The 13,224-nt window shown below is 43.7% G+C and overlaps 1 protein-coding gene across 1 annotated transcript in view; it reads right to left on the reverse strand.

Moving 5' to 3' along the window:
* Nucleotides 1-13,224, reverse strand: part of tmeff1a (transmembrane protein with EGF-like and two follistatin-like domains 1a) — a 113,815-nt gene that overhangs the window by 20,909 nt on the left and 79,682 nt on the right. Inside the window, exons 5-6 of the mRNA XM_030751987.1 lie at nucleotides 3,783-3,879; nucleotides 1,888-2,036 (exon numbers count right to left, since the gene is read on the reverse strand). Of these exons, the coding sequence (XP_030607847.1) occupies nucleotides 1,888-2,036; nucleotides 3,783-3,879 (246 nt within the window). The remainder of the gene's footprint in view (nucleotides 1-1,887; nucleotides 2,037-3,782; nucleotides 3,880-13,224) is intronic.

Below are 13,224 nucleotides of genomic sequence, written 5' to 3' on the forward strand. Positions count from 1 at the left end.
GCTAATTATGGAAGTGCTTGTATGAATGGGATAAATGTGTTGTATGAGTGCTCAGAGTAGAAAAGCGCTATATAAGAACTAGTCCATTTACCCTGTGATTTAATGATGAGGTGGATCCAGAGCGAGGGTTTTGTTTCCTGTGAATTTGTGACTTCAGACTCAGTAAAATTCAAATATTTTTCTTTGAATGTTTGAGCCCCCCCCACCCAAAAAAAGTTTTAGTTCCCGATAAACAGATTCAACTTCCTGCAGTTTCTCACCCGGAGTTTGAAGAAGCCCCCGGGGATTGTGGGAACACCTTCAGAGTCACATTGTGTGTTTTTAAAGGTCAGTTAGTGTTTTTTTATCTGAACACTGATTACTTCGCTCGGAGGTGAGCTGAGGCACCGACTGGGGTTACTACAGGTCAGGTTTACAGGAACTAAATAAAAGGTGATGAGATGTGTGAAGCTGAACCATAATTAATGCTTTGTGTGACACTGAATGCCTCCTTTTTAATCACACAGGAGGGACCCCTGTTTATCCATGTTCTGTCACGATTGTCTCCAAAGATCGACGCTCCCGATTGGCCGAAGAGGCCGCTGGCGTCACGTATTCACACAGCGCTTCCTGCCAGCCGCAACAAAGCCGCACGTGGAGCTTTGAATCGTCCGCCTCCGCCCGGGCGCTCATGCACGTCAGTAAACAGCGTGATGACAGAGAGCTCTGACAGCTGAACAGACTGTGGGTGGAGGCGCACGCCACCGTGATGGAGGTAAATCAGAAGCTTTAAAGCGGTTCATGCACACAAATCACAGGTTGGCATCACATCCCTCAGTGCCACAGGACACACAAACACACACACACACACACACACTCCTGACACAGATAATCATACGTGATATTCAGGACTGCAAGAAAGATTTTAGAAAGGAGTCAGAAATTATTATTTCACTTTCAGACCGAGCGGCTCTGCTGCGTCCTTAAACCCATCATTTCCAATCGGCTGCACCACGTAATGCCACTCAGTGGAAATGACACGCTGTATGATGGGTTATTAAAAAGCTCCATGAACGAACCCGTGAAAATCAAACACTGTAAAAGATTTTAAATTTTAGGTAAAGCATGGCTGCAGCCAGAGTGACACCACCTCTGTGTGCATGTTTCCTGCTTTTTGGACCACATGGGATCAAAATGGTGGAGTGTGAAGTCATCAGCTGACACTAAAAGACTGCAGATGCACCAATCCAATATTTGGATATCAGTCCAATCCTGACTCAGTGCAGGTTGTTAGTGGGAGAACTAATGCAGCATGGCACAAACTTCAGCACAGCGACAGCAGCTTGGAGGCATCTCCCTCTGGTTACACAAACAGCTTTTATTTTTATGCCTGCAAAGTTTTGAATTTACGGTGCCAGCTGTGGTCAGGTGAGTGAAAACTGGAATACCTTTGTGGTCTTTGTGGTCGTGGGACCTTCAGAGAGTCGTGCATAAATGAATCCCCACAAAAATCAATGAAGTGAAGTAACATATAAAGAAGAGGGGGCCAAAATTCCTCCACAATGATGTGACAGACTGATAAAGTCACACAGGAAATGACAACTTGGAGTTATTGCTGCTAAAGGAGGCTCTACAAAGTGCTGCATCATGGGGTGTAGCTCTTCAGAGGGCTGCACGTGGGGACGGGGAGCTCTGGGGTCTTAAAGGTCTCAGAAAGCTGGTGAAGCAGCAACAAGCCTGATCAAACTGCTGCATCATGTTTCTGTTTCTGCACACTTACAAATGAGTTACAGTTACAGCCTCGCTCTGTGCTTTAAGATGAGATTAGCTTCAGCACGCCAACCTGAGCAGCTCTAACCTGCCCACGGATCTCATGTAATGCAATCATGCAATCTTGTTAAGTCTTACCAGGGCACCTGCCCAGGTGTTTGACATCGATCTGCTCCTGCTTCATGCACGACGCCTCTCGGACCAGGCAGGGGTTGTTGTAGGAGTTTCCGTCAGTAGCGCAGACGGGGTTTTCATTGTGACCGCTGCAGTCAATGTTACATATGCACCTGAGGAGAGGAGACGGGTCGAGTCAGGAGAGTAAATGTGGTGTCTGAGGCCTGAAGCCTGAACATGTTTCTGCCCTGCCATCATTAGCTGAAGTGCATTTAGTGGAACGAAGAAGCAGCTCATTAGTCCTCCACAGACCGCCTCAGACACAAAGAACTCATTTCAGTCCCTTTCAAGACTCCTTCACTCGTGATTAATGGGTTCAAATGTACTCCCAGATTTCACTGCTGGATCTAAAAAAGAACTTTTTTACTCCTATTTCAGTCGATCTGTTCCACCACACTTAATAAGTCTGTTCATTTACAGAGCCCAATATGCCTGGAGGGGTCTTGTAATCAATACAGTATAAAAGCCTATTGACCTTAATCAGATCAGGACCGCCCCCCCCCCCCCCCCCCCCCCAAAAAAAAAAAAACAAACAAACAAAAAAAAAACATGTTATAGGTAAAAAAAATATGGAGGAGACCTCAGAGAGAGCAGACAAGGAAACATTTTCCTCACTCAGAGAGCAAAAAGCAGCAGGCTTTAGTTGAAGACAGATTTGATTTTTAATATAATAGTGAACTTTATTTATTGGACTTTTCCAGCTTTGTATGATTCACAGCCCCAATAATCCTTCTTTGTCTCACACTGGGCCTCAGTTAGTCCTCGGCCTGAAAAGGTTGTTTTAGGGAACGGCTGGCTGGGGTGGTTGTTAATGTTTAGTGTCTGCAGGTGGCGCTTTATCTCCGCCCTCGGGTGGAGCTGCACTTCGTGGGCACGCCTGGGGCTCCTCTGCTTGTTTGCTGGTTGTGTACTCAGGTCCGGCTGTGATGTTCCGCCCACCTGGCGGTAACGTGGTTTCCGAGTAATCCTTCGTTCCTCGCCTGTCGGTAATCTGGGACTCCCATTTCCCTCCAACTTCTGCTTTCACCGTCAACCCTGAGGAAGTCCTTCACCTCGCCTCGGAGCGCTCTGCTCACAGCCATAACGCCCGTGCTCTTCAGCCAGCTTCCACTCCAGATATTCGCCTGCCGGCCCGCTCTCCACCGCTCGGCTCTGGTAACCTCTCCCAGCCCTCTGACTGAGTGCCTACAGAAGGCTGAACATTATTCAGTCTCCTCTTTCCTTCTCCACAGACTCTCCTCACTTTGTTTGACTTTATTAATCAACCTTGTAAATAAACTTTGATTCTTGTGAGCTGCAGCTTGGTCTGCTTGTCAGTAACCACGACAATAACCCTGATTGGCTGCCACTTACAAACAGAAGGTTTCACTCATATGTCCAGCTGGATGTTTTATTTGGCCTTTAGCGCCTAATTTGATTACCTCTCTTTATTGAACAGACTGTCCTGTGGTTAGTCCATGGAATAAAGTGCAGTGTTAGCTGAAGCCAGCAGTCCCCAGTCCTTTATCCTTTTACTTTACATTTTAGGTGTGAAAGCAGTGGTGTGTGACTGACCTGCTCTGTTTGTTCCTCAGGAATACCAATGACTACCTTAAAGTGTGACTCACGTAAGAAGCTGTAGCTTGTTTGCTGTATGAATCTGCGGTTGACTAATAATGAAGACGTTTGTGTTTCCAGCAGCTAAATGAGCTGGACTGACAGATTAGGCTCGACCCCTCTGCACCACAGTGACCTCTCAGTATTGATATAGTTCTTGTTTGGTGCCAGTTAAAACCAAATATATGCCTACAATTAGTTTGTATTTACAGAAGCATCTTTGTGACTTTCCAGGTTTTCTATAAATGGAGTCAAACGCTCACCAGACGTCCTCCGAGTCTTCGTCGCACTCTGCTCCGTATTTGCACGTGCTGCACTTGGTGAACTTCTTCCCAACGTCTGAGCCCGAGCCCTCCTCGTCTGAAAGACACAAATCAGCACAGAGAAAAGCCGAGGGCGCTGATTAGAGGTTTCTCTTTACAGTTCAAGGTAGTTCTTATAAAAACCTTTTAAAAAGATTGTGAAGAAACAGCAGTTATGACGTTATGTCAAAGATTTCTGTGTACTGCGCTGCACAGATATTGAATGAAGTTGAAACCGGACCGGCTGCACTGTTGCAGTCACATGTTGGTGCAGTGAGTCAGTGCTGCATCAGATCTTCCTGCATGAGCCATATCAGGATTATTCCCCGTCCCCGAAGCGGAACGACGGCTCTGTGTACACAAAAGACGCTGGAGAATTTCACTAGTTGCTACCTGCTAATGTATGCTAGCTACATTTGTTCTCAGGTCGTTTACGCCCCACCTGCCATGACCCTGTGCCCCACCAGTGGGGTGCACCCCACAGTTTGAGAAACACTGCATTAAAACAAACAAACCTTTTAAGCTGCATCCACCTGTGATCCAAAGTTCAAGCTCTAAACTACAATAAATGCTGGGTTTCACACAGATGACTCTACTCTTGACTCTGTATGATGTCAAAGAGAGCGGATATCCCTAATATGGTCATCTCAGGCACAGGAAGCACTTTGCACCCTCTGTTCAAACTATTTATTTGTTGCTTAGAGAGAGGAGCTGAAGCAGCTTCTTTGAGACGGAGGATGGACTCAGCGTTAGCAGAGCTGATCCTCTGAGGATGAATGAGGTCCCCTTTAAAAACAGCTCAGCTGCAGGCTGCTGCTGCACTTGACACTGAACAGTTATCCTATTTGTGAATGCGCGACTTGTAACATTTTGTTTTATTGTGGTGACTCGTTGAGACTAAAATATTTTGTTACCTTTTTGTCTGAATAAATTCACCTTTTTTTTTAAAGTAAAGGTTGTAAAGGGAGGAGCTGATGAAGAAGTGTTGTTGTACATGTTCATTCAGGAGCTGAAATGTTTCCTCAGATTCAAAGTGAAGATGAGACCTTGTACCAGGAGGAGCGTACCATTATTCACCTGTGACATTTTCTTGTTATTTCTCCTCTGACTCTTTAAAAAAACTCGTTTTAATTTAAGCTCGCGTCTGTTTGGCTCCGCCGGCTGTGAAACTCGTTATTCATCACTTTCACCTCATACTTAGCTTTTATTATGATTATTTTTGCACGTTTCCAGAACAGCAACTTGATTTCATTTCCAAAACAACCTCCAGCTCACATCAGCTCCTGTTCCGGTGGGCGCCGCCGCGCCTTTAACACCGTTGGCGCCGTTTTCCGCCATCAGCGCGCGACACGGCTCACGCGCTTTTCTATCAGACACAGCTGAGTGTGTGGAGATGCTCCTGAAGCTTATTGGCCAAATGGAAACAGAGACAACACGTTATCATCTTATGATATTATTATTATTACCATTACAGGAGGATGCGTTTAATACCATCTCGCATGACGGCGCCTATTTTCCAGCAGGGAATGAGTTCAGAGGAGATGAGGCGGTAACAACCCACAGCATCAAATATCAAAGAGCCGCGGGGATTATCCCGGCCTGCCTTTCATCAAGGGAGCAGTTTTCATGATTCATCAAGTGTAATTTTGTCATGTAATAGAGGAAAAGCTCGGAGCCATCGAGGGGGACGAAGATTAATCCACAGGAAATGTAACGAGCATCCTCAGAGCTGCGTCCAAAGCCATTAAAACTTCTATTCAACCTTAAAATCCAAAAGAAAGGTGCGATCAGAGCCGCGGCGTCACTGCCAACAAGCAACACCTGAAAACCCCAGAAATAATGCCTCAAAGTGCACATTTAAATGAGTACGTATGTAAGTCAGAGGCTTTATGGAAGGAGTAAAAAGCTCTCTGACTGAAAATTCACCAAACACTGAAATAAAAACGTTCATTTATAAATGATTTACTCGATGAACTCGATTCTCCGTCAATGACTTTACTGTGATGTTCCTCCCAACTGATAAAACATACAGGTCCGAAAAGTTATAATAATGTAATTATTTCAAGGAAACTTTAAATTAAAAAATATTTTAAGATTCCAACAGAAAAATTCCAAACAGATAAATTTATTTGTTTTTGGAAGCAATCCCAAAGGATTTTATCCTACAGGGAAAAATGAAATGATAATCCTTTTGGTTTAATTGTCTTATTCTACAAGTTGATCCCACAGGATTTCATTTATTAAAGCTGTAAAAATTACAGTTAAAATAAAATCTAAGTTTCTCGTTATACCAAAGCTTTATTGTAGCGACTTCTTGCAGCCCATCTTGTCAGTGCGTGAAGCTGCAACAGATTCCTATCATACTGTTGAGTATCTGCAGTACCGTGAGGGCCCACCGGGGGCGCTGCAGCCCCAATTCAGCCGAAGGTGAACGTCTGTTTTAGATGCTCATCATCATTTAAACAGATGTTGAAGAAGCGACTTTGGCGGATTTATCACCAACTTTTAGATTTGGTTGAAATGTGAAGGACGAAGTCGTCTTTATATGACGCTGAAAGGACGTTTACATAAAGACATTTCTTTGCATAAAAAAACCACAGAGCAGTTTTCTAGACCGACGGTTCCCAAATGCTGTGGCCGGACAAGTCCATCACGATTTAGAGTGATGGTGAGAGAGAGGAGGTCCGCTTCGACTGCAGCCCCAGAGACCCAGACCTGTACATGGTACAAACCCACAGAGGCTAAATGACCGGGTCCAGTGTGGGTCAGAAGCTTTGGCAGAAGGCCTCACTCTGACTTTGATCCAATATAAGTCCAACGGTTCATCATCATCAAACAAAAATACGACTGCAATGGGATAAACAGGACATAAACACTCTCCAACACTGAGATAATAACATGCTATGAAACCTGCATACACTGCTGCAGATACATATAAATGACACAGATCTCATATTTTATTGGGCTGTTCTTGAAATGTTTATTGTGGTGATACAAGGACAAATCTACTGTTAGCAGACGCAGCAGGAACGAATGTGAGAAGATGGATGTGCACTAATTAATCCAGAGAATAAGTGCTCAGTCAGACAATGGAAAGATATCTGCTTTATTAACTGTGGGTCTGTGTTGGGCTAACTTCACACAGATCATTACAGAGTTTCAAGGAAACACTGATTTATGAAGTACTCTTCACAAAGAGCCGTCCACCAAGAATTAAAAACTAGGAATAATCACAATACAATAAAACATGGTTAAAACAGTTTATCAACAAGAATCTGATTCAACCAAAAAGTTTGTAACCTTTGTAAAAGGGTCCATGGGGTCAGCTAAACGAAGCCGAGGTGGGAGATTATTCCAAAGCCTCGCAGCCGCAGACTGAAAGGATTCGTCCTCCACGGCCTTCGATCTCCAAGGAACGACCAACAAATCGTGAGCCTGCGATCGAAGACTGCGAGCAGCAGTGTGTTTAAGAGGAAGATGGGATAAACAGACGACTGCGTGTCCATTTAGTGCTCTGAAGACACGTACAAGATGAACCCTAAAATCTACCGGGAGCCGAGTTTAAAACAGGAATGATGTGAGCGCGCTCAGTGGAGCGTGCTGGTCGTCTGGCTGCAGGTGAGAAACAGATGATTTATCTAAACAGGGAGTTCAGTGTTTTATCAATTCCCTTTTATGGACAATTTAAATAAAAAAGTATAATTAAAAATCTGTACAAAAACGTGCTTAAAGAACAACTGTACTGTTATTTAAAGGATCATCCTCTGTGGTTCATTAACAGCCAAAGACTCTTATTTTTGTGCTGTTATATGATTCATGTGCTGCAGCAAGATAACAGCTGGCCAGTCATTAAAAAAATCCTTTCTAATAATCTGCAGTGTTCTTATTATTGTGTCCACCTCTGGATACACAGAGCTGCATTATGAATAAGGATGGAGGTCTCACTCTGATTATTTCTCACTTATTGGTGGAGACTGAGAGCAAAAACATGATTAAAATGGCAGACGCTGCTGTGTGTGTGTGTGTGTGTGTGTGTGTGTGTGGGCCTGCTGGCTGACAGATTGGCCTGCTGTGTGTGGATGTATTGAACATGGAGAGCTCAGCTGGGGCTCGGAGGCTGCAGATCGATGGACGAGGATCTGCAGCAGAGAGGCTTCTTTGTTTCTGTTCGTCTCTGCTGACAGCAGGACGCTGCTGCTCCACACCGTCTCCACCCACAGCCAGACACACAACGACGACACCAACAACTAAACACCGCTCGTATCTACACAACTCCGTTTCACATCTGGGTTTTCATGTTTCTTTGTTTAATGGATGTAGACGTGGTCACTCTGTGTGCGTGTCTGGATGCATGTAGATGATTTATGTAACAACAAATTTCCGATTTGGGTCACAAGAGTTCATCTACTCGGAAACCAAATTCCAAAAAAGCCGGGACACCGTGGAAATAAAAACAGAATGCAAAGACTTGTGACTCTCATAAACTCAGATTTTATTCACAATAGAGACCAGAAAACATACCAAATGTTTAAATTCAGATATTTTAGCTCCTGTTGTATTTGAATGGCAGCAATACGTCTGAAAAGGCTGGAAAACTAATGCCGCGTTTCCACGAGTACTTACTCAGTGTGACTCAACTCGGCTTTGTTTTGTTTCTATTACACCTGCGCACCACCTCAGTGTGGGCGGAGTCACCATAGCAATGTGGGCAGAACTCACTTGACGTAATTTGTATGGGACTCAAATTAGCTCGGAGCTAATGGCTGCACCTCATCGCTGGGCCGCGGCGTTGATTTGTGTCTCTCTCACTGTCGGGTTTTAAAAATGACTCAGCCAGTGACGACACTCCCCGGCCAATCAGCAGCATGCTGTTCTTCAACGTCACATTGTCAGATCGCTGGGAACCCCGGCTGAGTGGGTACTAAAAAAATGTACCAGGATCCAGTGGAAAAACCTAGAAACTGTTGAGCCGAGTGGAGACGCACCATCAGTGATACTAAAAAGTAACAGCTGGAGGAACTATCTGGTTACCTGGCAACAGGTCAGTAACATAATTGGGTATAAAAAGAGCCTCTTATAGAGGCAGATGTTCACCAACCAGCAAAAAACTGCATCTCCAAACTACAGCTTCAGAATAATGTTCCTCAATGTGAAACTGAAGACTCTGAATATGTCATCACCTACAGTCCATAATATCACCAAAGGATTCTGGGAATCTTTCTGCCAGCAGACAAGACTGAGATTCAGTCCTGGATACCTGTGATCTCCAGGCTGTCAGGCAGCACTGCATTAAAAACAGGCATTACTCTGCCATGGAAATCACTGCATGTGAACACCGTACCATCCACATTAGCACATTACATCTCCATCATGCAAAGAAGAAGCCACACGTGAACGTGATCCAGAAACACCTCCGTCCTCTCTGAGCCAAACGTTAAAATGGACTGAAGTAAAGTGGGAAACTGCTCTGTGGAAAAATCCACACCTGAAATTCTTTATGGAAAACACGGACGCTGCATCCTCCAGACTAAAGAGGAGCGGGACCATCCAGCTTGTCCTCAGCGCTCAGCTCAAAAGCCTGCATCTCTGACGGTATGGTGGTCCATCAGTGCCTATAGAACTGGCAGCTGGCACATCTGGAAAGGCTCCATCAGTGACTGTATTTACAGGCTTTGGAGCAACATGTGCTCCCATCCAGATGACGTCTTTTTCAGGGAAGGTCTTCATATTTCAGCAAGACAACGTTAAACCAGACAGCTGTTACAGCATCATGTTTTCTTAGTAGAAGACTGAGATGCTGAACTGGCCGGCCTGCAGGCCACACCTCTCACCAACTGAGAACATCTGACATGAAATGAAAACTACAGCTGAGCATCCAGAATCCTCTATGGGACAAGAACAGGACAACATTCCTCTCCCTAAAGCCGAGCAGCTGCTCTCCTCACTTCGTTTATGGACTGATGTCATAAGAAGAGGGGCTGCCATCAAATTCAAAATGAGCTCATATTTTTTAAACAGTAAATTTTATTAGTTCTTGATTTGTTTTCTGTGTTTAAGTGTCAATAAAGTTTATGAGATTTGCAAATCAGTTCATTCTGTTTTTATTTACATTTCACATGATGTCCAAACTGTTTTGGAACTGAGGTGTTGATTTGGCAAAAAAAAAATAAAAAAGTTACATAATTACTTTAAACAGTGAACTCATCCCAGAATGCACTGCAAATGCCACATTCTAACTGAATGACTTGAATGCTATCTGCTTCAGTATTGTTTAACAATAGCTTTGAATGTGTTGTATACTCTGTGCTGTGTGAGTAGTGAAGCCTGGTTATCAATGTGTTAGCGCTCTGTTACTGAGCGTAACCCCTGCTCTCTGCTGTCTCACGTTTCCTCTTCACTAGGCGATTTAAGCATTTCCATGGTAACAGTGACCTCCAATCAGATGTCACTGTTTCAGGTTAGAGTTGGAATAAAAGGTTAATATCGTAGATTTGATTCTTTGTAGCACAAAGTGGATCCACTTTGGATGGTTACAACGTTACAGCTCATAATCAAACATGATGGACAGCTCTGCCTTTTAGAGGTCTGTCACAGATTTATATTCGGGATTTTCTGAATCTCACGTCTCCTTTTTCAGATGCTGCATCGCATCTTAATGTCACATCCTTCATGTAGAAATCAGCCACATGCTTCATTAGAAGCCGGCTTTCTTCTGGCTGATGTTAGCTAACACTAGTTTACCTCCTGACACAGAGATGCTGCTAGCTACCCAGCACATCTAACCATGACCATAACCTGTCTCCTTATTAACATCGTCAGCAAAAGTTTGGTTATTTTTTGCCCTTATGAGACGTTTGCTGAGGTTAGTGATCAGTAGATGTCACGTCAACTTTTGTTGCTCACCGTTAACGCTGCCCACGTAAACATCACATCGTTTTGGATTTTTGGAGCACAGGTTTTCTAAGACAACCTGGAGTCAAGGAAGGTGCAACTTTCTTTTTATACTGATTAAACTTTAGCAAAACATTTTTTAAACACGTGGAAAAATATAAAAGAGTCAGATTTTATGATCATGTGTGCGTTTGTGTCCAGACGTCACATCACTGACATCTGCTCATTTTCAGACCAGGAGGCACCGAGGATCAACACACACACACACACACACACACACACACGCACACACACACACACACACACACGCACACACACACACACACGCACACACACGCACACACGCACAGCAGAAGGCTAATTAGACGTGGACAGAAAGGTTAAGGTGTCAGACTGACAGCTCAGAGCAGCAGGTCGCCACAGCAGCATCACGTTCACCATGAAACCCATCCTGACTTTAGCACAGCTGCAGATTAGCACAGATGTGGCAGATGATGGAGACATTAAAGACGGTTTGAAATGATGAAAATGACTCTGAGTTAAAAACTATATTCTGGTGATCAGTGCTGACATGTCTGTAAAAACGTGTTTGTTGAGCTGAGCTCTTCTGTCCTGCGGCTCGAGCGGCCGAGGCGTTTCTGTTTGAGCCGTTATTTACCGGATGAATTATTCACGGCTTGTACAGCTGATTTGTTTGTTGTTGTTTGTGAATGTCAGGCTTCATTTTATCAGCCCCCAGCAGATGCACTCCCTCCTCCTGTGAAATGGTGTGAAAAACTGCAGTGACCTGCTGTTACTGAGCCTTTTACAGCATTCAGACACGTATTCGTGAGCCGGGGTGACTCACAGGTTCTGTTTTTGCAGCTAAAAACTTCCATTAAAACTTTTTTAAAGAGCTGCTAATTAGGTGTAGATTACAGGATATTTCCTACTGTTATGTTCCAGCTTGTTGTATTTAAGCTTTTAAAGCGCTTAAATAAACAATGTTAATATAGATTTTTCAGGCTCGGAGCTTCCAGGCATTATAGATCGAGTTGGCTTTGCTTTAGTTCAAGATCTGTCTCATTTCCACAGACCTGACCTGTAAATGATGTGACTTTATTGGCTCGTGTTCAACTGTATAAGGTTTATGTTTTTGTCTCCCTGAGTAATGGATGGCTGTTGTTTTCCCTATCTAAATTTAAAACTCAGATATAATGAGCATATACTTAATGACTGCATCAGAAACATCTTGGAAATGACATTTAGTTGTAATGACAGCTGCTCTATAGCTGCTATTACAGCTGCTTTTTAGCTGTAATTTACAGCTAAATTATAAAGATTTCCCTGAGGAGATTACCTGGAAAATTCTGAAATAAAATGCTGAACCAAAACCACAGCCTGACACAGGGCTGAATTTGGCTCTGTACACCAGGAAGCACTGTATTATAAAGTGTATAGTTTATCTGGGACAGCCACTTCACAGCCCAGATGAACACACCAGGCCAACATGAACCATTTCATTTGTGTTCTTATGGATGACTTTGGTTTTATTATTTATTATTTAATCATAAATATTTGATGGTAAATTAAAACCTTTTCATGTATTAATTAAAATCAACCACCTGCAGCACCTTCACATGCCACCAGAGGGCCGTGAAGCCACTGATCTTGGCTATTTGAAGGCCTTATATATGATAAAGTTTGAATTGCTGCTCTCCGAATCATGATCCTCGAGAGTGGAAAATGGTCTACATGCTCTGTCCTCTGGCATCCATCCATCCATCAGTACCAGTAATCTTGGGATTAGGATTGATCAATCCCCAACATCAATCTAAAGCAGCTTTCAGAACCTGTCTGTTTTTACTACCACCTCAGAAATTTTAGTTAATTGAGTTTCTAAAGAGGCGCTTACTCATGCATTCATCTAATCCTGTATCCACCTCTCTAATTCACTCATTTCCTCCCTCAGAAAATCCGTCCTGCTTGCAGCCAACTGAAAATTCTGCTGGCAGGTCAATCAGACAGTTCATCCCACCCGTCACACAGCTCCTGTTTACAGTTTGAATTTCTCACCGTTGCCTGCAGACCATTGCACGGTGAGCATGTGGTTCTTCAGCTTTTAAATGACTGTTTGCCCCACGGCCACCTGAGGACACGGGGTGCTAGAGTTGTTTCGGAGGCCGTGGAGCCTCCAGCTGCCCTCAGATGGCACCGTTTCTGACTGTAAGTGGCGTCAGGAGACTCCACAGCCAGCATGAACTTGAATCAGTTCACTTTTGTGCAGCGAGCTTGTAAATCATCAACGTGCTGTAATGATGTCTCTGCTTAAACAAAGTATTTAAAGGGTACTGATCCAGTCTGGATGGGTTCTGACAAACACAAAGCTTTACAAGCTGATTTACAATAGTAATAGTTTCTCACTTTGTAATATACAAAAATTGTGGTTTCTTACTTTTGTCTACAGGTGGGTTCATACTTGTTGAGTCACTTGTGCTGCACTATTTTCAATGCAGGAGACTAATGAACCAAA

The sequence above is a fragment of the Archocentrus centrarchus genome, chromosome 17 (genome assembly GCF_007364275.1).
Source record: "Archocentrus centrarchus isolate MPI-CPG fArcCen1 chromosome 17, fArcCen1, whole genome shotgun sequence".
Taxonomy (NCBI): domain Eukaryota; kingdom Metazoa; phylum Chordata; class Actinopteri; order Cichliformes; family Cichlidae; genus Archocentrus; species Archocentrus centrarchus.